Genomic DNA, 25,616 nt, shown 5'->3' with positions numbered 1-25,616 from the left:
CTATCTCGCAGTCAGAGGGCGGAGGTAGCTGAATATTAAACATTCACTTGTGCGGTTGCAGAATTGCAACATTAGTTGAATTCACAGCCTCTTGAAGTCTCTCATGTGAAAGGACATTGTTTGGACTCAGATGAAACAGAAAAATTCAATTTCCTAGTCACTCTTCCTTGCCTGTGAGAAGCAGTTTGCTTCCCTGTGTCTGGGGAAACTGGTCTTTCCTTGCTTGAAAACGCTAATAACCTCACCTGGGGCAGTTTCCATTCCCCTCAAGACTTAGCTAGCTGCATGCTGTCTGACCCACTTGTTACCAGTCGACCCATCACTAGGATCTTTTTATACTTTGACAGAGAAAGCACAAACTCCCAACTGAAGAAGAAATAGCTTATACCCCAAAAGAACTTCAAGGTTTTGCTGATACAGGGAGAAGCCTAGGGAATATGTATGGAAATATATTTTAAGAATGTGAGATGAAGGGCAGACTGTAACACTAGCTTGGGCCAAACTGGTTTGGGTGCACTTGCATATTCAGGATCTGATGTGTCAGCACATACAGCAGGACATGGCCCCAGAGTTGGTTAGCCACAACAAACTCTGCTTCCCTGGCGTTATGTGGAGGGGATCTAAAGGCTTAGGGAGGTAAGAGGGGATTAAACAATCTTACGTTACCTGCATACCACCCCTCACCTTCTCCAGCTACTCAGCTACTCCTGAGAAGTCCAGATGAGAACAACTAACATTTAATATTTCACAATTTCTGAGGGTCATGATTGGCTTAGCAGGGTAGTTGTGGCGCAGGGTCTTTTGATGAGGCTGCAGTCAAGAGGTTGGCTAGGAATGGATTATCTACAGGCTTGCCTGGGACTGAAGGATCTGTTTCCAAGATGGCTCGCTCATGTGCTCTTGGGAGGAGGCCTCAGTTAGTTGCCACATGAGCCTCTCCAGAGCAGTTTGAGTGTCTTCACGTCTTGGCAACTGGCTTCTCCAGAGCAAGCGGCCTAAGGAGAGAAAAGCCACAGTGTCATGGCCTAGCCTTGGAAGTGAGGTTGTATTCTATTGATCACATAGACCAACGATGACACGTGTTGGAAGAAACTGCAGGGGCAGGAATACCAGAGGCAGCAACCACCAGGAACTATGCTGAATGCTGGCTATCATGGCAGCTTTGCCTCCCAGCAACCAACTTGGTCACCTTCCTTCTCCATAGGTACTTCTCAGGCTTCAGGGGGCTAGGCTCAGGGAGGCAGTTCAAGGTTGGCTTAGTGGAGGTATGGTTTCTGACTCTTGGGAAAATGTTGAAGTGAAGGGCTAAGAACTGTGTGAAGAAACTCAATGAGAGAAATTAATACTGTATATTTTCTCCCAGCCTTCATGGATCTGTTTGGAGACATAGATGACATTTCTTCAGAGAGCGATGGGGACAGTGAACAAACTATTCCAGGGCAGCCTGCTGTAAGTACAATCACCAACCTCAGCGGATCCCATTGTTCAAAGTTAAAGTTTTAAAGGCTGAAGGGTCTGACTCCTCTGGAGAGAGGACATAGATAATTGAGTAGCGGTCTGAAACATCTGAGGAATGGGTGACTTTCTCAGCTATGTTGGGAACTGTGGATATTTGAGGGCACACAAGGAACTGCTCAAAATGAGGTTGATGCCAAACTTTAGGGGCTAAACTGTGAGGACTTGTAATTTGAAAACCTTTGATTTAAGTTTTTCTTTTCTTTTTTTAAAAAGATTTTATTTATTTGACAGAGAGAGATACAGCAAGAGAAGGAACACAAGCAGGGGGAGTGGGAGAGGGAGAAGCAGACTTCCTGCCGAGCAGGGAGCCTGATGTGGGGCTTGATCCCAGGATCCTGGGATCATGACCTGAGCCGAAGGCAGACGCTTAACGACTGAGCCACCCAGGCGCCCCCTCTTTTCTTTCTTTTCTTTTCTTTCTTTTTTTTTTTTTTATATTTTACTTATTTGAGAGACACAGAGATAGAGAGGGCATGACCAGGGAGGAGAGGAAGAAGCAGACTCCCTGCTGAGCAGGGAGCCAGATGCTGGGCTTAATCCCAGGACCCTGGGGTCATGACCTGAGCCAAAGGCAGACGCTTAACCGACTGAGCCACCCAGGCACCCCTTGATTTAAGTTTTTCTTTCTTTTTTTAAGATTTTATTTACTTATTTGTGTGTGACAGAGAGAGAGAGAGAACACAGGCAGGGGGAGGGGCAGGCAGAGGGAGAAGCAGGCTCCCCACTGAGCAAGGAGCCAGATGCAGGACTCAATCCTAGGACCCTGGGGTCATGACCTGAGCCAAAAGCAGACGCTTAACCGACTGAGCCACCCAGGCGCCCCTGATTTACGTTTTTCTTAATGCAAACCTGTGCCAGAAAGCATGTGCTATTTGACTTCTCTGATTTTAATAGTTACTTAGTACTGGGGGGTTGTACATTTTCACAGTTCTGTCATTTAATGTCTTATGCAAACCAGATATGTCGACAAAATAAATATTTTTTCTGGTAATGCAGGCTAATAGATCTTGTTTCCCATGGTGGTAGTTTTGGGGGAGAGGCTGAAATTTTAGGGAGAGGCCTGGAGGGGTTGCTGACTGTTTTGTTCCGAAAGCGGTGTCTGAATTTATTTTCAGTCACACCTGTATCTCCTAGTACTCTAGAAGAGCTAGAGCATTTTTAATTTCACTTCAAGCTCTCACATCCCGATTCCTCTCTTAGGATGAACATGGAGTGCCTCAGGACCAGCAGGAGGAAGAGCCGATTTCTGAGACCAGAATAGAAGTAGAAATCCCCAGTATCAACTCTGATTTAGGAAATGAATTGTACTTTGTTAAACTACCTAAAGTTCTCAGCATAGAACCCAAGTAAGAGGACTGATTAAAGTTTTTTTTCAAGCTACTAAATTAAAATAGGTGGAATGTAAATGTTTTTCTTATGAGTTGGCTAATTATAAAGATAGGAGATTCCTCATATACCTCTGGAAAAGTGAGTTTAGGATGTGCTGTGGTAAAAAATGATGAGTTACTGGTGTGAGAATTTTATTTTTAAAGATTTCATTTTATTTTAAGATTTTATTTATTTGTCAGAGCGAGCACAAGCAGGGGGAGCAGGAGAGGGAGAAGCAGGCTCCCCGTTGAGCAGGGAGCCCAATGCGGGGCTCAACCTCAGGACCTGAGGATCATGACCTGAGCCGAAGGCAGTCACTTAACCCACTGAGCCACCCAGGTGTCCCTAAAGATTTTATTTATTTATTAGAGAGAGAGAGAGAGTGCATGAGAGGGGGGAGGGTCAGAGGGCGAAGCAGACTCCCTGCTGAGTGGGGAGCCTGATGCGGGACTCGATCCCGGGACATCAGGATCATGACCTGAGCTGAAGGCAGATGCTTAACCAACTGACTCAGACACCCAGGGGCCCCTTGTGTGAGAATTTTAATGTGAATGATTATTCTAGCATTTGGAACTTATAAATATAACAGACATGACAGTTGACAAAGGTGTTTTTCACTAGTGTAAAGCTGAAAAATCAGAAAATGAGATTGAGAAAGTTTGCTAGAGAATTCATAAATGTTCAGTGCAAAAGCCACTATGGCTGGAAAAGACAATGATTTTGGACAACAAAATAGTATTGATGGGTATTTTTCATGAAGGTTCATGAATATAAGCTTTTGTGTAATTAAACAGGATACTTTTCTTTAAAAAAAAGTAGACCATTGTCTTATTTATATTTTAGAAGACCTATCTCTTCAAACGAGACTTTGAATTATTAGTCACACTTGGATTTTTTTCAGATAATGTTTTAAAATCAAATTTCAAGAAAGTACACTAATTTGCATACTTTCTTGAAATTTTACATGAAGTTATTTGTCTACTGTGACTTTTAACATATTGGTACATGTTGTAAAGATGATTATTTTATAAGCATTAATAATATTCATTACTAAATATGGCTAACATGAGATTAAAAAACAATTTTTAGACCTTTCGATCCTCAGTATTACGAAGATGAATTTGAAGGTGAGAAAATGCTTGACGAGGAAGATCGAACCAGGTTAAGATTAAAGGTACCATTCTATACTTGATTTTTTCTTTTTCTTTTGAAGTATTTCATTAAGTAAAACAGAGATAATGACTTGAGACTTGAGATTATGAAATGATCTTTTATGTTTACTCTTCAGTCAATAAATAACTTTAGAACAAGGACTGAAAAGTCTTTTCAGAATATTTTTTGGGGAGAGGTTACATACCCTTTTTTTAATCCCTGTAATTGTCACTTTTCTAACTTTTTTCTCCCAGTTGTAATTTTTCAATGGAAGTAACAATACAAATTCTTGAAAATTGTTAGCTACTTCCTTTAGGATAAATATAGTTAGGTATAGGGAGTTGCCTCTACATTTTATAGTGGGTAGACCCTTGCAGCTTCCCACGATAGATGTCGCTCAGGCTCTTTATGGAATTCCGACTATGCACAAAGAGAGGCCTTGACTTCAGGCAGTTCCTCTCAAGAAGGCCTGGGATGGCAGGACATGCCTATGCTCTCACAGGGCTGTTGTCTTCTTGCTTGGGTTTGGGGATGAGCTTCTGCTGGGGGCAGAACCAATTTTTAGGCTACCTTTGTGATTTGGAGTTCCCTACTACTCGGGTAGGACACATTTGAACTAAAAAACAGAGCAAAGTGGAAGTCTCAAGTTTAAATTGTTGATTTCTTAATTGTATATTCTTTTATCTTTTTATTTTTAACTTAATGCCCAGAGCTTCCGTGTCTCACTAGGTCAGGCTTACTAGTCCCTCCTTCATTGGGTTCATAGCCCTTCCAGTGGACATGCAGTAGGCAGAGGTCTCCATTTTAACTGCCTAACCCCTGTGGACCCAAAGCCTCAGACTCCCTTCTTTGGAGCTCCTAGTGTGTGCGATAATATCTCCATCCTGCATCGTACTTCGCTTCTGCTTCCACTGCTATGAACTAGAGCCCAGGAAAGGTTTTAACAAAATGGTTAGTTTAACCAACATCTCTACGTATTTGTTGCAGGAGGGTTTCAGTGTTGCCTGATGGGCTAGTTCTTTTGTGAGCTTCCTTTACCACTACATACTAATTCTTGGCACATGATTGTAAGTCACTGGAGGAAAAAAGAACATGCAGTTTAGTTACATTGGTTTTCTAATGCCTTTGTGTTTTGAACCAGGTAGAAAATACGATAAGATGGAGGAAACGCCGGGACGAGGAAGGAAATGAAATTAAGGAAAGCAATGCTCGGGTGGTCAAGTGGTCAGATGGGAGGTGAGCCCATAATGCCCGGAGGGCACTGGAAAACCCAGAGGGGTACCTGGGAGGAACGGGGTTCTCTGTGCAGGACCTTACTTTGGGGCCATCTTTCATTAAAGAATTAATGAAATCTAGGCCTCTGGGAGGACACTTTAAAAGTAGGCCCAGGATGTGATCAGATTCATGGTAGCTGCCTTCTCCGGGGGAAAGCCTAAGGCTAGCTCACATGCATGAGGTACTATTGGGCAGTATACAATGGTATTTTGGGAAAAAATTGTTTTTATCTTACTAATGAAGTAGAGATTGGGAGAATGACAAAACAATTAGATTTCAAGTTAAAGGAAGGATGAATTTTATCACCTTTGGCTTTAAAAGGGAATACCTTATTTACAGTGCCTCTGTTTCTCTCATGAATTCAGGACACAGTTCCACAGCAGTTTAAGTAAAGCCTATAGGGGAGAATGGAAACTGTGGGATTTGTTGAATGTCCACCCCAGTACTGAACACTTTCTCATTTGCAGCCTTTCCCTGCATCTAGGCAGTGAAGTGTTTGATGTCTACAAAGCCCCAATGCAGGGCAATCACAACCACCTGTTCGTTCGAGAAGACACTGGTCTACAGGGACAAGCTGTCTTTAAATCCAAACTCACCTTTAGGTAACTGTTCATCCTGACATGTTGTTACTGGTAGTTAAAGCAGCAAGGCAGAGAGTTGTGCAGAAAGCCTGACTCAGCCCTGATTGACATGATTTCAAGGTGCAGCTCACCAGGGATGCGGTCTGGTTCCCATGCTATTTTTTCACTTTTACTACAAATTGCTGTTTCTCAGGGAGCCAGTTCCTGCTGTCAAAACCAACCTGAGACACTGTATAAACCAGAAGACCAGTGAATGAATTCACATTGGTCAGTGCAACTGGTAGGAGGCCTAGAAGACTGGTCTTTGCCGCTTGGCCGGCCTGTGTCCTTTCCCTTCAGTGGAGTTTAGCTGGGAGGCTGGCCGAGCATGAGCATGTTATTGGTGTGTGCACACAGTAGAGGAAAGGGCTAGATGACGGGAGGGGCTGCGGCCCGACCCCAGGCAGACCTGTGCTTCATACCCATGCGGCAGCCTCTTCGCTGGATGCTCCTCGCTCCGCTCCTTCACACACCTTCCCTCTAAGGACACCATGCTGTTATCCTTCATGCGGCTCTCCTCAAAGTGGGGCACTTAGCGGACTAACAGTGTGCACAAGGTTTCTTTTTGAGGTCATGGAAATGTTCTAAAATCAGAGTGTAGGAGTGCCAGGGTGGCTCAGTCGTTAAGCGTCTGCCTTCGGCTCAGGTCATGATCCCGGGGTCCTGGGATCGAGTCCCGCATCGGGCTCCCTGCTCCTTGGGAGCCTGCTTCTCCCTCTCCCTCTACTCCTCCCCAACCCCACTTGTGTTCTCTCTGTTTATCTCTCTCTCTCAAATAAATAAATATATAAATAAATAAAATCAGATTGTAATAATGGTCGCACTTTATAATTTAAAAAATTGTTTAATTGTATATTAAAATGACTGAATTTTATGGTATGTAAATTACGCTCAATAAATCTGTTACGCCTTTTTAAGGACAGACAGCTTTGAGGTTGTGTCTCACTTCTGTCTAAGCTTGAAGAAGAGTCTCAATCTCACTTTTATTTTTTAAATTTTTATTTTTTTAGAGAGAGAAAATGTGTGTGACTTGGGGGGAGGAGCAGAGGGAGAGAGAGAATCTTAAGCAGGCTCCACGCTCAGCACAGAGCCTGAAGCGGGGTTTGATCTCACAACCCTAATATCATGACCTGAGCTGAAATCCAAGAGTTGGACGCTTAACTGACTGAGCCAGCCTGGCGCCCCACACTCTCACTAATTTTTAGTTTCCTTATCTATAAAATGGAGATAATACCTACTTCACAGGGATATGTGTCAGTTAAGTCAAATAATACATAAGAGGTCATGCAGTGCAGAGACCTGGCATAGTAAATGCTGTTCAAATCCAACCTCTTCCTGAGCTTTCTCGAATGGTGGTGTAAGAGACAAAGGATTCCACGGCACGCTTTTTTCCCCACTGTGCTCCAAGTTCCGCATTCCTTACATCCCATCTCTCTCCAGTTTCAGAGGTGCTCTCCTAAGGAACTCCCTTTCTTCCTTCTGATGTACTGAAGACCTGCCTCCTTCTAGTCAGGAATGTACTGTGTTCTGCCCCAGGGACTCCCATTCGAGCGGCTACTGTCCTGCGCTGTCCTGAGGCCTCCTTGCCTTGACCTTCCCTCTAGTCGTTTGCAGATGGAGGGATGCCTCTGTAGTTCTTGAATCACAGCTTCTGGCCTCTGCCTCACCCTCACAGAACTGAGATTTCCCATCCCTTCTTTCCTCTCTGATGGTCCTGGGAGGGGGTGGGGGGGCTGTGGGGTTGTAGGGGGTGGTTCTTTGGAAAGGCCCTTGACCTTGCTGCCTGTTCTCCTCCTTCCTCCACTTGCACTCCCCGCCCCTCCCCCCCAGCATTCCCTGGAGATGGGACAGAGGGAGGGAGCAGAGAGTGAGGACGCTCAGAGCGCCAGGACCCGAGACCCGGCCTCCCTCATCTGCTGAAGGGGAAGTGGTCACTGTCCGCAGTTGTCTGTGCCCTTGACATAATCCCCCCTCACCGTTCGTAGTCTACAGCGAGACGTTCCTGTCTCCCAGCAGACCTCACTCTACAGACTGTGCCACACACAGAAAGATGACCCTGCCACTTGATAAGAGATGCTCAAAGACGCAGAGGATTAGAATCTTACCCATGGCTGGGCGTGATCCCGAGTGCCAGCGCACTGAAATGATTAAGGTGCGTCCGCTAAGCTTTATCCTGGGATTTTTGGGGTATTAAGAGCTGTACTTTTCCAGAATACTAATTCACAATTTTGTATTGCCACCACCATTTTATTTCTTGTTGTTATCAGGGAGCCAGCTCAAACCCAAGCGTGTGGTGAACCATAGTAATGTCAGTGACCGCTGATGAGATATAGCAAACCAGACACTCCTGTGCTCTCTCTTCAGCGTATGAGATTTCAGGGAAAATCTGATCATTTAGAAAACGTAACCTTTGACAGATATCATAAAACTTTGTTAGCCAGATAGGAAATGGCTACGAAGGTCAAAAAGACATTCCTAACTCCTTGGACACCAGCTCTGCCTTGTGAACACCAGTGCGTGGATTGCCAGGTGGAGGAAAGGTGTGATTGTTCTGCTCTGGGGCTCAGGGACCCTCCCCTACCAGCGCCTCCCCATCCTGTCATCGGGAGCTCTGGGGAAGCTCTCTGCAGGGAGGGGCCCGGATAGGAACCTCTGGGCACCACTGTAGTTCGGTGGAGCCCGAGCGAGCCGGGTATGTGTCTCAGGGGTCAGCAGACACAGCCTCCCTCACGTGCCCACCGGGCACGGCTGAGGTTCCTCAGGCTGGTTGCTGCTCTCTGGGCTCTGACTGGGCCACAGGGGGGACGGCGGCATGCAGCTCCCAATGCCCGCGTCTGGGCCTGTTCTGATGGGGCAGTTAGCGCGAGGGAATGTTCTGCTCCGCCCCCCTGTGCCGCCTTCATGCCTTAGAACTAAACTGTGCCGACTGCCGGCTGTGTGTGATAACAGGGGTGGGACGGGGAGAGCTGTTCTCTGAAAACAAGAAATGTAGTAAACGTAGGTCCAAGTGGGCACAAAGGTAGTTCGTTTTTTCAGTTAAAAAGTTCATTTCCTTCTTTACAGAAAGAAGAACGTTTGAGGGCTTCTACTCACGAGCCCACCCATCTATGGGAGAAGCAGAACCAGCAGGGGCTGAGTGCCCCCTACCAGGACCCTAACAGTGCCCATGAGGAGGAGGAAGACGCCGAAGCCATTAAAAACCATTACCAAGGGGAGCTCCCAGGTGAGTTGGGCATGGAGGTCACATCTCATCTGAGGGCTGCAGAGGCTTGCCCTGTTGTGATTTACTTAGGGCAACAGTACGAAGGCCTTTTATTTTTACTATTTTTGTTGGGGCCACTTTCCCACAGAAAAGCTTAGCTGGGAAAATAAGGCACTCCCAAATAAAATTAATTAAATAACTTATGTCCTTATGGAGGAAAATGTGGTAATGAGCAGTTTGCCTGCTTATGTAGTTGACCCAGTATTTAAACTTTGTAGTATTTAATGTGTACATAAAACCTCTTGGGTGTTCAAAAGTGATGACGCTTTCAGAACAAAACCTCCCAAATCGAAGTCATTTCAGCATGTCTGACAGTTATATATACCTTCTCATCAAAACTTTAAAAATGTTGGGGCGCCTGGGTGGCTCTGTCAGTTAAGCGTCTGCCTTCAGCCCAGGTCATGAGTCCTGCAGGGAGTCTGCTTCTCGCTCTCATTCTCCCATGGTGCTCTTCCTCTTTTTCCCTCTCTCCCTCCCTCCCTCTCTCTCAAATAAATAAATAAAATCATTAAAAAAAAAAAAACTTTAAAAATGTTGTTGGCTCCAGAAGGGATAATTAATGTAAAGTGGGAAGCAACAACATTCAGGAGAAAAACTCAGGAATAAACAGGTCTTCATCTTTGAGGGTCAATCCCATGTCTGAAGTTCCTTTGCTTTCAGAGGAACGAGCCAGAATCTATTCTTCAGACAGCGATGAAAGATCAGAAGAAAAGGCTTAAAGATTCCTAAGAGCAAGGAAACTCATCAGTGATGAGGTAGAACCAAGTTTATTCAACTCTAAGGGGTTTGTTCTGAACCCAGGAGCCAACTCCTGGACTGAAGAGTAGCTCCCAGCCCAGGAGCACAGATGTCTGTAGGCTTCACTGGAAGTCAGTGAGGTAAATGCAGTGACAGGAGCGGGAGCGGCCAGAGGAGGGTCTGACCCCTGTGCTCAGGTGGGTGTTGGAAGGCTGCTCAGAGGAGACCTCTCGCTGGGTGTGGAAGAAGGTGTTAGCTTGCAGGGCACACGGGCCTGGTGGGCATCTGAGGAGGATGGAAAGTCCTGTGAGAAAACGTGCGGGGCCCTGAGGCACCACCACGCCCGAAAGTAATTCAGTGTGGTAGAGCAAGGGCTATACCATGGTCCTCGTGGTAACCTGGCATCTTTATTGTTTGGGTGTAATAGTAATTGAGGGTTATTCCATTTTCACATTACTAAAATACTTTCCCTTTAATTATTTCCTTTTCCACTTATGTCGTAAGTACAAATACATTTTAAGTCTTAAATATACAGGAAATCACTATATTATTGACCACACACTATTTAATTGATTCACTGTTTTCTGAATGTTTAATATGCTTTACTCTAGGTTTAGAGTCACAGATTGGTAACAGTAACATCACAGTAACAGAAATGTTAAGCATGTCAGTTAAGCACGAGTCACCTGAGGGAGGCATTCATTTTTCATATAAAAATATATATTTAAACAAAATCTTTAAAATATATATATTTAAAATGTTAGGGGCGCCTAGGTGGCTCAGTCAGTTGAGCATCTGACTCTTGATTTCGGCTCGGGTCATGATCTCAGGGTTGTGAGGTTGAGCCCCAAGTAGGGCTCCATACTCAGTGTGGAGTCTGCTTGAGATTCTCCCCCCCCCCACTTGCTCTCTCTCTTCCTAAAATCTTTATTTTTAAAAAAATATTTTATTTTTTTATTAGAGAGAGAGAGAGAGAGAGAACAAGCAGGGGGAGCAGCAGAGTGAGAGGGAGAAACAGGCTCCCTGCTGAGCAGGGAGCCCGATGCAGGACTCGATCCCAGGACCCCGGGATCATGACCTGAGCCGAAGACAGATGCTTAACCACTGAGCCACCCATGCGCCCCTAAATAAAATCTTTAAAAAAAAAAAAAAAAAACTTCAAAAGTATACTAAGAAAGCACATAAAATGCAAGCAGTCCTTTTTAAAAACCCACAGGCTTTAAAAATACTGAATTTTAGATTAAAAAAGTGAAATAGTGAGGAAGCAGGGGAATGTATTTCAAGTAATATGATTGGAACGTCAGTCAGTATGGAGTGAGCAGGAAGCATCTCTTCTGCCCTGACTGCTGCCTGGGGAAGCCCAGGTTCGTGGGGCCTGACTGGCTAGAGACAGTGTCTGTGGACATGGGTTGCTCCTGGGGGGTAGCCTCCTGATGTGAAGGGCTGGCTCCCGCATCAGCTCAGAACCACTTTATTATTTTTTTTAAGTTTTAATTTTAATTCCAGTTAGTTAACATACAGTGTTATATTAGTTTCAGGTGTGCAATATAGTGATTCAAACTTCCGTACAACACCCGGTGCTCATCACAAGTGCCCTCCTTCATCCCCATCACCTATCACCTCTCCCCCATCCCCTCTGGTAACCATCAGTTTGTTCTCTAAGGTTGAGAGTCTGTTTCTTGGTTTATTTTTTTCCCTTTGTTCATTTTTTTTGGTTTCTTAAATTTAACATGAATGAAATCCTAAGGTATTTGTCTTACTGTGACTTATTTCACTTAGCATTATACTCTCTAGCTCTATCCACATCATTACAAATAGCAAGATTTCATTCATTTTTACAGCTGAGTAATACTCCAGTGTATATATACCACATCTTCTCTATCCATTCATCTAGCGATGGACACTTGGGCTATTTCCATAATTTAGCTCTTGTAGATAATGCTGCTATAAACATAGGGATGCACGTATCCCTTTGAATTAGTGTTTTTGTATTCTTTGGGTAAATACCTGGTAGTGCGATTGCTGGATCACAGGGTAATTCTGTTTTTAACTTTTTGAGGAACCTCCATAGTGTTTTCCACTGTGGCTGCACCAGTTTGCATTCCCACCAATAGTGCAAGAGGGTTCCTTTTTCTCCACATCCTCACCAACACTTGTTTGTTGTGTTTTTGATTTTAGCCATTCCGACAGGTGTGAAGTGATAGCTCATTGTAGTTTTGACTTGCATTTCCCTGATGGTGAGTGCTGATGAGCATGTTTTCATGTGTCTGTTGGCTGTCTGGATGTCTTTTTTGGAGAAATGTCTGTTCATATCTTCTATTTTTTAATTGGTTTATTTGGTTTTTAGATGCTGAGTTGTACGAGTTCTTTATATGTAACCCTTTATCAGATATGTCATTTGCAAATAGCTTATCCCATTTAGTAGGCTGCCTTTTAGTTTTGTTGTTCCTTTGCTGTGCAGAAGCTTTTTATTTTGATGACGTTCCAATAGTTCATTTTTGCTTTTGTTTCCCTTGCCTCAGGGGACCTATCTTGAAAAAAAAAATTGCTATGGCCCATGTCAGAGAAGTTACTGCCTGTGCTTTCTTCTAGGATTTTTATGGTTTCAGGTCTCATATTTAGGTCTTTAATCCATTTTGAATTTAGAAAGTGGTCGTTTCATTCTTTTGCATGTAGCTGTCCAGTTTTCCCAACAGCGTTTGTTGAAGAGACTTTATCCCATTGGATATTCTTTCCTGCTTTGCCGAAGATTAATTAACCATATAGTTGTGGGTTTATTTCTGGGTTTTTATTCTGTTGATCCGTGTGTCTGTTTTTGTGCCAGTACCATACTGTTCAGATTACTGCAGCTTTGTAATAGAACTTGAAGTCCAGAATTCTGATGCTTCCAGCTTTGCTTTTTCAAGATTGCTTTGGCTATTCAGGGTCTTTTGTGGTTCCATACAAATTTTAGATTTATTCTACTTCTGTGAAAAATGCTGTTGGTATTTTGATAAGGATTGCATTAAAAGTGTAGAATGCTTTGGGTAGTATACACATTTTAATATTTGTTCTTCCAATCCATGAGCATGGAATGGCTTTCCCTTTGTGACCTCTTCACTTTCTTTCATCAGTGTTTTATAGTTTTCAGAGTTCTTTTTTTTTTTTTTTTACCTCTTTGGCTAGGTTTATTCCTAGGTATCTTATTATATTGGGTGCAATTGTAAATGAGATTGTTTCCTTAATTTCTCTTTCTGCTGCTTCATTATTGGTGTAGAGAAATGCAACAGGTTTCTCTGTATTGATTTTGGATCCTGCAACTTTACTGAATTTGTATATCAGTTCTAGCAGCTTTTTGGAGTCTTGGGTTTTCTATATACAGTATCATGTCATCTGCAAATACTGAAAAGTTAATACTTCATCCTTACTGATTTGAATGCCTTTTCTTTCTTTTTGTTGTCTGACCGCTGAGGCTAGCACTTCCAGTACTATGTTGAATAAAAGTGGTGAGAGTGGCCATCCTTGTCTTGTTCCTGAGCTTAGGGGAAAAGCTCTGAATTTTTCCCCATTGAGGAGGATGATGTTAGCTGTGAGTTTTTATAGGTGGCCTTTATTACATTGAGGTACGATCCCTCTAAACTTGTTGGTTTTTATCATGAATGGATGTTGTACTTTGTCAAATGCTTTTTCTGCATTAACTGAAACAATCATATGATTCTTATCCTTTCTCTTATTGATGTGATGTGTCACATTGATTGACTTGCAAATATATTTTTTAAAGATTTATTTGACAGAGAGAACACAAGCAGGGGGGAGAGGCAGAGGGTGAAGCAGACTCCCCGCTGAGCAGGGAGCCCGACGCAGGACTTGATCCCAGGACCGAGCGGAAGGCAGATGCTTAACCAACTGAGCCACCCAGGTGTCCCGACTGACTTGCAAATATTGAACCACCCTTGCAACCCAGGAATAAATTCCACTTGATCAGTTGGTGAATGATTTTTTAAAATATATTGTTGGATTTGGTTTGCTAGTATTTTGTTGAGGATAGCTCAGAACAAATGTAGACAAAATTTCTAGAAACGTTTGATATTGAATTTTACATCTTATTTCTTGTATCTGTTCAGGAGCTGAGGCCTCTGGAAAGAGGAAAGTGGGGGGTGAAGAAGAAAACGACTGAAGTATGAAATGTGCCCTCATTGTATACATTGTACTGACCCTTGAGGAACACAGGTTTAAACTGCACGGGTCCACTTACAGCCTTTTTTTTTTTTTTTTGATAAATATGGTACAGTGCTGTAAATGTATTTTCTCTTCCTTATGGTTTTTTTTTTTTTTTTTAAGATTTATTTGACAGAGACACAGCGAGAGAGGGAACACAAGGGGGAGTGGGAGAGGGAGAAGCAGGCTTCCCACCAAGCAGGGAGCCCGATGTGGGGCTCGATCCCAGGACCCTGGGATCATGACCTGAGCCGAAGGCAGCCACTAAACGACTGAGCCACCCAGGCGCTCTTTCCTTATGGTTTTCTTAATAAATTTTCTTTAACTTTATTATATACATTTAACAAGCAAAACAGGTATTAGTCAACAGCCTCAGTAAGGCTTCTGGTCAGCAGTAAGCTATTAGTAGTTAAGTTTCTGGGGAGGCAAAAGTGATAGTCGGATTTTCAACTGTGCAGGGAATTGGCGCTCCTAACCCCGTTCCTCAAGAGTCAACTGTATATTGTTTTCAACAGTTTGTTTTAAAGCAATGATGACATGACTTGTTTTGATTGAAATGATGAGTTGAATCGCCTTTGCATAATCCTAGTTGTGAATAAAAAATGTTCAGAAGCAAGAGTCTGTGACTTTAGAAAATCCATTTTTCCCGTCACAAGAAGCTTATTTTGGTAACTGCTCTGGGTCTTAGGTTTTTGTGCATTTTGGCTGTGCTGCCCCATTGTCTCCCCAGGGCCACACAGACTCACAGGAGCTGGAGGTGCCTAGCCTCCTTCCTTCCAAGGAGGACAGGCATCCAGACCTCCTGCAGAAGAAAGGAAGCCCAATAGCCATCCTTGGAAGGCCGGCCAACATTAAAGATGCAACGGGAAAGTCTTCATTCCCCTACGTTTCAGAACTGTGAAGTTTTTAAGTTATTTGACGCTTACCCCTAAAAGCTTCCTCAAACCATTAGAACACATCTCAGATTTTCTCTTTTGCTTGGTGGATTCGGGTGACTGGTAAGAGAGGTCTTTGAATTGCTGTAAAAATCATCTTTCGTTTATTAGTAGGATTGGCTCCCATCAGGTCCATAGGATTCTGTTTCTTCACATTTGTCAATTCACCTTTATGGCCGGACCAGACCAAGAACCGACGGTACTTCAACCATGTGAAATTACTATTTTTATGGATAAAAATGGTCAAGTAGTGACAATTTTATATGGCTTAATGTAATTAATAGACTGGGCTAGAGTAACTATAGGAAATAAGCTTGTTCCTGAACGGGTATGTAAGATATAAGTTTAGAACATAAGAAGTAAAGGGATATTTCAAAAAGTCCAAGTCTATAGAATATTTGATAAACTTTATTGAAATTACCTCAGTATGACGTGGTAAGTTCTAAATGCCTATAGTACAGTCTTCAAAAGAAACTTCACTATTATGAGTCGTTTAATATTTAAGTATATTTCATATTAGTAGTATTTGAGTATCAGACTTATGGAGCTGAATTCTAATGCAGAACAGAAGAATAGCCAAATAAAAATGACAAAAATATAAAAATCTTTGCTTATAAAAACATTTTCTCAATTTAAAAATAGTGAAGCGTTTCTTTGGTAAGCAAGTCTTGTGAGAATGATCTAGAAACATGCATGCTCGGTGAGAGTGGACAGGAGACAGTTCGATAGATGGTTAGGCCCAAGAACTCACACCCTTGTCTGAGGGCAATAGTAGTGGTTCTGGTACATCTGTGTGTTTGGTTTCCGTGGATGCCTTGTGTTCAGCTAATACTATGCACAAGTGAAGTGGCCGAAGGGGCGTTATGCTAAGTGAACTAAGCCAGAGAAAGACAAATACTTTATGATCGCATTTATATGGCTATCTAAAAACACTGATCTCAGGGACAGACTAGCCAGGTGGTTTCCAGAGGCAGGGGTGGGGAGTGGAGGACACAGGTGAAGGTGGTCAAAGCTACAAACTTCCCGTTAGAAGATGAGTAAGTCCCGGGGAACAGCATGGTGACTCTAGTTAACAATACCATGTTACAGATCTGGAAGTTGCTGAGGGAGTAGATTCTAAAAGTTCTCATCACAAGGAAAAATCCGTCATTGTTTTTAATTGTGTGAGCTGACGGATGTTAACTAAACTCAGGGCAGGTATTTCATGATATATATGTATGTCACATCCTGTTGTCTACCTTTAAAACAAAGTTATAGGTTAATTATATCAATATTAGAAAAACTTTGTTTCCAATGAGTGAAGGGGCAAAGGACAGGACTGAACTCGCAGAGGGAGCTGCTGGGCGCCCCCGGACAGCGAGCCACCCTCTGGCCCCGGCAAGGGGCCCATGCTGCCCGACGCCGTACGGGCCAGGGAGACATGCCCTGCGAGCACAGAACGAAAACTAGCAGAATGCATGCAATCTCATGAGCCTTCTCATCTTGCTTTAATGGCAGCAAGGATTAAATATACTGTACGAATAGGACATGACTAACATTTTATCAAAACGTTTTTTTTTATAATTTTTATTATACCATGGAATCCCCTTTTTAAGTGAAAATACATCAGATACTGTCAAAGGAACAATTTACAAAGTTCTATTTACATGTAACTTTTCCAGAGTGCACCTGTTGCACAAAGTGAGTATGTGGGTTACTTCATTCAAATAACAGGAATTTGCAATGTCATAAGCGAGATAATTCTCCTTGAAATCTCTAACAATCTGCTAGTTTTTTTAAACAAAATGTTTATTTGGTCTCCTAAATGACAGGCACCCTTACGAAACGTATTTCAACTAAAGACTTCTACTAGATTTAAGCTACAAGTTTATAGCACCAAAATTCATTTTAATAATATCAGTATTATTAATATTGCTTTCTTCAATACGTACAATTTCATGTAGACATACTTGCAAAATCAACTTCAAATATGAATGTAAAATTTTACAAAATGGGAAATTAAAAGATTTTTAAAAACAGCAATTTAAAAAATGCAAATATTCTTTGATTAGATAACCAGATAAGTTTAAATTGGTTAGCCTACAGAATGTTTTAAGGCCTTAGAAAATCTTTGGTTTAAAAATCAAGACTATTTCAGATCCCTAATCTATTATAACATTTTAAAGCTATAGAGAAATACTGTAAGTTACTAAAAGGTTAGGAGGTGCCAGAACTTTAAAGATCAAAGTAAACACCAGTTTTCTCCCTTGTAATTATAATTGATTTTCTGTATTCAGTTGGATGAATGGTCATCTTTAAAGATATTTATGAAAAAAAATGTTTCCTTCAATTATATAACTGTCATAGCTCAGAACTGGAATGTTACAAGCAAAACACTTCTTCATACTTCAGTAAGTCATGAAATGATTAAGATACCACCCATAAGTATGATACACATACTGGGTAGGGCCCCACCTACCTATTAAAAAAAGAAAACTTACGGTAGAAGGGGTAGCATACTTCTCAATTCACTGACTTACAGGACAGTGCAAGCAAGGAAGCCTTGCTGTTGGTGTGATGGGGACCTTTAAAGACTTGCTGCACGCTCACTCCCCACCCTGCGGCAAGTGAGCAGTCTCTAAAATCAAGTAGATTTCCAAAGTTGTATATGAAAAGAAGATAGAAACACTTGCTAACTTGGAAAAAAAAAATATCAGTGGTCTCTAACTGAAAGGGAATAGTGCAAAGTCAATCTTTGGCACCTTTAAAACACCGATACTGACTCCGAAAAAATAAAGACCACCAGTTCTTGAAAGGGAAGCTTTCGCCTGTTGAAAAGGCTTATTACCAGAGCACACAAGACGCTCCGTGGCTCACTGAGTAAACTGTCCAGCCCAAGCCAAAGGAGGGACACTTTGTAATTCAATTTCAAAAACTCTTCGTTAAGGAATCAACAGACCTCTCCCCTACTCTTAAATGGGATTCTTCCCTTTATTCCCTGTAAATCATCTAGCCAGGCCTGAATGCTGGAGGTCAGGATGGTCTCCGCCATCTTCTCCAGGGGCTGCCCTGAAACAGGGCCGGAGTCCAGGTCCAATCCCCTGTTGCCCTGCCTGCGCTGGACGCAGCCTTCACCAGGGCACACCGTTCGCGTGTTCATTTGAATACCTTGAGCATCAGCAGTAGGAAGACACTTTTCTCACGAGAGATTACTTTTATACAATGTGGACAAGAAAGTGTAAGACGAAAGGAAACGTAATAAACATTAGATTTATGAAGGACAGTTTTCCTTACTGGTTGCACAGTTCATAGCGAGCGCCGAGTCACGACCATCTATGCAATTCTGTCGTGTGCACACAAATTCCCAATGCTGTGCAACAGCTAATTCATACACAGGCCAGTTGTTCATTTACTTTACAGTATAGATGCTTTTTATTATGAGCTTTCACAAAAATTTAATAATGCCCAATTAAAAACTATAATGAATTTAGACATAACTATACTTTTAAAGTACGGAACCTGGCCAAGCCAATGACTTTGTTTAAACAAGTCTAGGTGCTGCCGACTCACACCCATCAGACAAGTGCGGTGACCTGGAATGTGCAGGAGGCCCCTTTCTCTCCCCCAAAGATGGGCTGGTGCTCCTGAACAGAGGACCAGATCTTGAGTCATCGGTTTTAAAATTTTTGGCATTTTGCTTTCTTGATAGAAACGGAAAGCACACTCTTGCCAAGTTCATGTATTCTAAAACACGGCAAGGGCTCCATGCAACGGGATAAGGAAAGAAAGCTGATGAGGGTCTTCTACCTAACAGGTGCAACAGCAATTCTCGTATCCGTCAGGTCCCTTTTTGATTTAAAAAAGATTGGTCCTTAAAATGTTCATAGTATTTTACATAAATGATTTCCTAAACTTCTTTCACAATTGTACTTAACTCATGACTCATCACAAACCATTTAATTAAGCTAAATTAAAATTGATTTTAGCAGAAAAAAAAGTTACAAAATACCACCTATTGATTTTACAGTTTGAAACTGTTAACGTAAACTAGAAAAAAGATACATGTAGTTTGAAAAAAAAAAAAAAAAAGATTTCCAGTCTTTTCCCTTCTACCCAGGAAAATGTTACATCTGACATCACCACTATGAGCTCTTGGTGAACCCTTCAAGTCTCCCAAAGATTGGATCTTGGTGGACTTACTGGTGGTCTCCTTCAACTCGTCTTTTGCGAACTGTGAGGGGAAAAAAAAAAGCGTATTAGAAATCTCGGTTACTTTGTACAATGTTAACTTCCTAGTAAGGAACAAGTTTCTGTATGATCCGTTAGAGTTGTACAGAAATGAAATGTCCATTTGTTCACAGGGCCATTAAAATAAAAAATTTGCATCCTGCATCATTGCCATTTACTTGTTGAGAACTGAGGGGCTTCGAAATGCAAACCACGTGTCCTCAGCTCACGTGAGCTCCCCCAGGAGTGGGAGAAATCTAAACTGCTCTGTATCCACCTTCACGGCGCTGCACCCGTCTCATTTGTTATTAAAAAAATTGATACCTGTTAAGACAATGCCTTATAAATTACTGTGTTAAATTTTGAAGTCACATTCCGACAGCTGGGATTAGAAAGTATTAAAAGTAACGATCGAGGCACCACAACCCATTTCCTTAGTTTGTGAAAGAACGTAATGAAAACATTTTTGTCATTTTAGAGGTAAACGACTTGCTACTGCTTTCCAAATTTTCCTTCTAGTGTCTCCTACAAAATGAACCAGGCTCTAACAAAACGACAAAATGCAAAGGAACGGACGCCTCAGACCCTAGTCAGGCAGTAAAGTCCTACCCGGCGGCCATAATAGACTCTGGCCACCAAAGTGCTCGGTCAACTAGTTCAGTGGATGGAGCAAAAGAAAGGTGCAGAGGTCTCAGGAGCCCCAGCCGCTTTGCAGACTGGTGACCTCAAACCAGTAGGCCGTACTCAGTGACGGTAGGATGGGGTCTTCAAGCAGACATTCAAGTGATGTGCATAAAAGCCTGTCCAGTCATTGGCTGGGTGCCAGCCAGAAAGCAAAAACCAGGAGAACTGAAGTATCAAGCTCCCATTAGCATTTTTATACTTAGCTAATTAAGTGCAACCTTCACTCTAATTTTAGTCCATGTTAACGAAAACAAGTCTTGCGTGTTTACTGAAATATTAAGGGAAGAAAATCAAGTAGAGACTTGAGTTCTCAAATACAAACCTTATTCATATATATAGATCTCTGAAAAATACAGAAATACTTTCTTGAAAGACCAGATTACCCTTTAGGGTAGAACATTTCCAAGAGAATGCTGAATTGCAGCAGGGTTTGGAGATTATTGGCAGACCATTTCAGGTGTTAAAATGCATGTCATAAAAAACACATGTAAAGGAGGTCTGTGACAGAAGAGAGCAGACAAAAAAGGTTGGAAATGATGCGGTTAGCTGGTGTGCGGACAGTAATAGGAGATTCAGAGTTCAAGCAAATAGTGCATGTGTGCCGTGGACTCTCTCTGCTGGTCACAGCTAGGACGCTTCTTAGCTGGAGAGATGGCAGTAGGTAGGATTATTTCCAGGAACAGGAAACAATGAGAGGTAAGACATCAGAATCAACACTAAAGACCTGATACAGCCCCATGTGCAAGGTGAAGGAAAACTAGATGCCCCGGAGATTCTACGTTTCAAGTTTTGATCTGTGAGGTCTTTCTGGCGGCTCCATGTCAGACTGCCGGTATGAACACACGGTCTTGACGCTTGTCGCCTTGACCTGTGCGCCGAGACCGACACGTAGGGCGGAGGGAGCACACACAGCAGAAGACAGGGACAACAGCCAGGCCGGACTCTTCTTCCTCACTCAGTGCCTACTTGCTACCAGCAGTTCCTCGGTTCAGCTGCTAGATGAGAGGCTTATAAATTTGGCCCTATTAACAATTCATTTTTCTTAAAAGATTTTATTTATTGTCAGAGAGAGAGTGAGAGAGAGCATGAGCAGGGGGAGCGGCAGGCAGAGGGAGAAGCAGGCTTCCCACTGAGCAGGGAGCCCGGATGCGGGACTCAATCCCAGGACCCTGGAACCATGACCTGAGCCGAAGGCAGACGCTTAACTGACAGAGCGACCCAGACACCACACCTATTAATAATTCTTTGGCAATTTCTTTCCAAAACTGACTCCACTAAAAGAAGTTCTCAATACTTTATGATCAATTGCAAGTAAGTTCTAACCTGACATCCAATCTCTAGAATAAAAAATAGTATTTTTTAAGTATCATCTTAATCATGAATTCAGTGGCCAATAATGGCTCTCAGATGCCTCCCACAAACAAATCCAAAGGAACTAAGTTTCTTCCCATCTCATTTTAGTGCCTACCAGCACTGCCTTTTAATCTGCTGACATCACTTTTTCATTGTGTTAGCTTCCAGCAGCAAGTACTTACTGCGAGTTTACTCTGGAGGCAGCAGCCTGCAATGACTCCCTTTTCACAATCTGCAAACTGTCTTCAGCATATCAACAACTAGCTGGATCCCAAATGGGGGCTTTTATCCATGCACTTCCCCTCTCACTTCATGTCTGAAACTCTGGCTTGGCTCAGGATGAAAGAGCATGAGGCGGGGGTCTCCAGAGGTACCCACAGAAAGCTTTTGCTTTCTCTCACTTTGGCTTCACGTCAGACCACACCTTCAACATTGGCCTCCTCACCCTCTACCACACGTGGCCATGGACACCTACTCAGCTGCACAGTGTTAACATAAAGCAGCCCAGGAAGGACTTTTCATGTGTTCTCTCATCTTTTGGTATACTGTTCATTCTCGATGTAATTAGCATGACTTTGCAAATTACACTGAGAATCAACAGTACACCGAACACACCAATTTTCTAAAATGCAAGAGGCTAAAATCTTCTCTGGGAAACTAAGTCATCAAAGGACAGACAGAAAGGGTTTGAACTAATACTCTTCATAGTAATTTGGGTTGAGGGAAGGAAGCTGTAACTTTTCTGCTTTAGAAACCTTTAAAGAATGCAAACTCGAATATGGCTGAAGCTTAAAAGAACTGCATCACTTTGAAGTGTTACTCCCTTTAAGAAGTCTTATTTTAATTCCTCTCTAAACACATCTTTAAAAAATATTTCAATGACAAACACCAAACTTAAAGGAAGAGTCAATTATCGGAAACATGTAGAAACAAAATTACAAGCATATTCTTTTTTTTTTTTTTTTAAGATTTTATTTATTTATTCATGAGAGACAGAGAGAGAGAGAGAAAGAGAGGCAGAGGGAGAAGCAGGCTCCCAAGGAGCAGGGAGCCCGATGCAGGACTCGATCCCAGGACCCTGGGATCATGACCTGAGCCGAAGGCAGACGCTTAACCATCTGAGCCACCCAGGCGCCCTACAAGCATATTCTTTAATTCAGCCTTGGCTGGAAAACTTATTTCAAACAAGCACAAGTTTCAGCAGTATTTTCAGTAGGAACTGGGAAAAAATGGGCAACCTCTGACTGACCGACGTGTGCGGCGAGAAGACAAGCTGCCCAGTAATAGCTGGGTCAGGGAGGCCGGAAAGGACAGCAGACACTTACGTGCCACACACTATACAACTTGGATCAAAACTATAATCCATATTTTATCATGTAAAAATGAATTTCTTTCTAGGCCTGTTTGATAAAAAGGGTAAAAAACTTCCCTGAAATGTTGAAATCTTTACTAGCTCCAAGAGGAGACTTGTAACTGAGAACACAACTTTTGTTCCAGGAAGCATTTATATTATGTTTGTGGTAGAAAACTGTTTGCTTAAAGCTGTGAAATCTTTGTGACAGAAGATTTCCCCTATGAACCCAGTAATCACTACAACCGCGCTTAAACTGAACTCTAATTCAATCAACATAAAAAGGACTGTGCAGATTTTAAAAACAAAGGCCCAAAAATCTGTGTTGAAATCTATTGTAAAAAAAAAAAATCCCTCTAATAACATTAGTTTAATGATACAATTCAGAAATTTGATTTGAAATGCATATGCCTTACCTAAGTCATTGTTTTTTGTTATAGCGTTAGCCGCCCTGGTTCGGGGTCCCTGCTGTGTAAACTGATATCCAAATTTAAGGATGTTCGTATTCTCCTCAAGCATCTTGGCCATTTCCAATTCTACAGCTGTCCCCAACTGCTGCCTCTGGAATAATTAAAATAAAGAACAGTATTAATGAACTAGATCAAAATACTTTTCAAGATAAGTTAAGACTAAGACATTCAGGTAAATGCTGATTCTGCTAGTCTTTTTAAATTTTCCCACTTCTTACTACATACATAAGAGAAACAAAATTTTGAAGCTCAGTATATGTTCATAGAGACATCAAAAAACTGGAGGGCCAGAGCAAGATGGTGGAGGAGTAGGAGACCTGGATTTCGTCTGGTCTCAGGAATTCAGCTGAATAGGGATCAAACCATTCTGAACACCTACGAACTCAACAGGAGATCGAAGAGGAGAGTAGCAACAACTCTCTGAACAGAGAAGCGACCACTTACTGGAAGGTAGGATGTGCGGAGAAGTGAATCTGAGGCAATATTCGGGAGGACAGACGGCGGGGGAGGGGGCCTCCGTTGGCGGCTTCTGGCAAGTGATAGAGCCCCGGAGCACAAAATCGGAACTTTTAGAAGTCGGCTCTGCTGAGGGACGTTGCTCCAGTGGCTAAGTGGGGGGTGGAATCCTCCCGGGACAGTGTGGTCTCAGGATCCTTGGGGTCACAGAAAGACCGGGGGAGCCTGAGTGCGGCAGAGCTCCCAGGTATCGGAGCAGGGAAGCTGGCTGCAGAGACAGAGCCGAGGCACGGGCTGCTCTCAGCTCGGGGTTGCCATAAACTGTGATCCGCGGCCCAGTCGGGCCACTGCTCCTCCAGCAGGGACCCAACAAGCGGCAGAGCCGGGGAGACTCCCTTTCCTCCCCCGGGAGGAGCAGCGCGGGAGTGCACTGCAGGGATCTGCTGGGTTTGGAGACTCCACACGGGGTCGGGTGCCAGAGATAGCAACGCTCGGTCACAGGCTGGGTGAGCACGGAGTGCGGCCGGAGACCGGGGACACGGGAGTGACTGCTTTTCTCTGGGGGCGCACTGAGGAGCGGGGCCCCGAGTTCTCAGCTCCTCCGGGTGGAGACTGGGAGGCCACCATTTTCGCCCTGGTCCTCCAAAGCTGTACAGAGAGCTTGCAGGGAACAAAAGCTCCTGAGAGCAAACCCGAGCAGCTTGCTTAGCCCGGAACTACAAGGGCGGGGCAATTCAGCCTCCGGCAAAGACATTTGGGAACCACGGCAACAGGCCCCTCCCCCAGAAGATCAGCACGAACAGCCAGCAAAGCCAAGACCAAGTTTACCCATCAAGGAGAACGGGAGAACTCCAGCGCTTGGGGAATATTGCACAGAAAATTCATGGATTTTTTTTTTTTTACCATGATTCCTTAGTTCATCAAAGTTAATTTTTTTTAACTTTTTAAAAAATTTTTCTTTTTCCCTTTTTCAACCAACATCAATCGCTTCTTTAAAAAAAAAACATTTTTTATTTTTCATTTTTAGAGTCCTATTTTATCCCTTCATAGTAGTTACCCTTATTTTTGGCATATATATGTAAGTTGTTCTCTCTTTAAAATTTTGAGATACAGGTTCTTCAAACAGATCAAAATATACCCTAAATCACTAGTGTATGGCTTTGTTCTAGTCTCCTGCCTGATCACATTCTCTCCCTTTTTTTTTTAAACTTCTTTCTTTTTTCAAACAACTTCTTATCAATTCCTTTTATAAAATCTTTTATAATTTTCATCTTTACAATCATCTTCCATCCCTTCATTGTATCAACCCTTATTTTGTACATATATGTCTTTCTTCCCTTAAAATTTTAGGAGGCACTTTTTTCTAACAGACCAAAATGCGCCCAAAATCTAGTGTGTGGCACTGATCTATGCACTAGCCTGATCATATTTTGCTTTTTTTGTATTGTTCTGTTTCTGTTTTTATCTTTTTTTTCTCTTTCTTTTTTCTTTCTTTCCCTTTCTTTTCCCCTGGTTTCAGGTCTTTTCTGATTTGTATACAGTGTATTTGCTGGGGACGTTGTAAACCTGTTAGCATTTTGTTCTCTCATTCATCTATTCTCCTCTGGACAAAATAACAAGACGAAAAAAACCACCTCAGCAAAAAGAACAAGAGGTAGTACCATCTGCCAGGGACCTACTCAATACGGACATTAGTACGATGTTGGACCTAGAGTTCAGAATCATGACTAAAGATACTAGCTGGGCTTGAAAAAAGCGTGGAAGTTATTAGAGAAACCCTTTCTGGAGAAATAAAAGAACTAAAATCTAACCAAGTCGAAATCAAAAAGGCTATTAATGAGATGCAATCAAAAATGGGGGCACTAACTGCTAGGATAAATGAGGCAGAAGAGAGAATAAGTGATATAGAAGACCAAATGATGGAAAATAAGGAGGCTGAGACTTCCTGTTGATGGAAGCAGGTGATTGACTGCGTCCTCGCCTCAGCAGGAAACTACTAAAGTTCCTGTGGAAGTAAAGTAGAATTTCATA

At 42.6% G+C, this 25,616-nt stretch overlaps 2 protein-coding genes across 2 annotated transcripts in view; one reads left to right on the top strand and one right to left on the bottom strand.

Annotated features, from left to right (window-relative positions):
• The first annotated feature begins 1,354 nt into the window (after window positions 1-1,354).
• Window positions 1,355-14,214, top strand: LOC113910122 (RNA polymerase-associated protein LEO1-like). Its single transcript, XM_027571963.1, has 8 exons — window positions 1,355-1,449; window positions 2,719-2,864; window positions 3,976-4,060; window positions 5,180-5,274; window positions 5,781-5,915; window positions 7,950-8,085; window positions 8,997-9,156; window positions 14,037-14,214. Exons 1-8 carry the CDS (start codon window positions 1,369-1,371, stop codon window positions 14,087-14,089), a joined length of 891 nt encoding a protein of 296 aa, XP_027427764.1. The 5' UTR covers window positions 1,355-1,368; the 3' UTR covers window positions 14,090-14,214.
• Window positions 14,215-17,510: 3,296 nt separating this feature from the next.
• TMOD3 (tropomodulin 3) overlaps window positions 17,511-25,616 on the bottom strand; it is an 83,744-nt gene continuing 75,638 nt past the window's right edge. Inside the window, exons 9-10 of the mRNA XM_027571650.2 lie at window positions 23,076-23,220; window positions 17,511-19,275 (exon numbers count right to left, since the gene is read on the bottom strand). Of these exons, the coding sequence (XP_027427451.1) occupies window positions 19,241-19,275; window positions 23,076-23,220 (180 nt within the window). The 3' untranslated portion in view covers window positions 17,511-19,240. The remainder of the gene's footprint in view (window positions 19,276-23,075; window positions 23,221-25,616) is intronic.

The sequence above is a fragment of the Zalophus californianus genome, chromosome 6, assembly GCF_009762305.2.
Source record: "Zalophus californianus isolate mZalCal1 chromosome 6, mZalCal1.pri.v2, whole genome shotgun sequence".
Lineage (NCBI taxonomy): Eukaryota > Metazoa > Chordata > Mammalia > Carnivora > Otariidae > Zalophus > Zalophus californianus.
The sequence above is the reverse complement of the archived record's forward strand: the minus strand, read 5'-3'. Positions and strand labels throughout refer to the sequence as shown.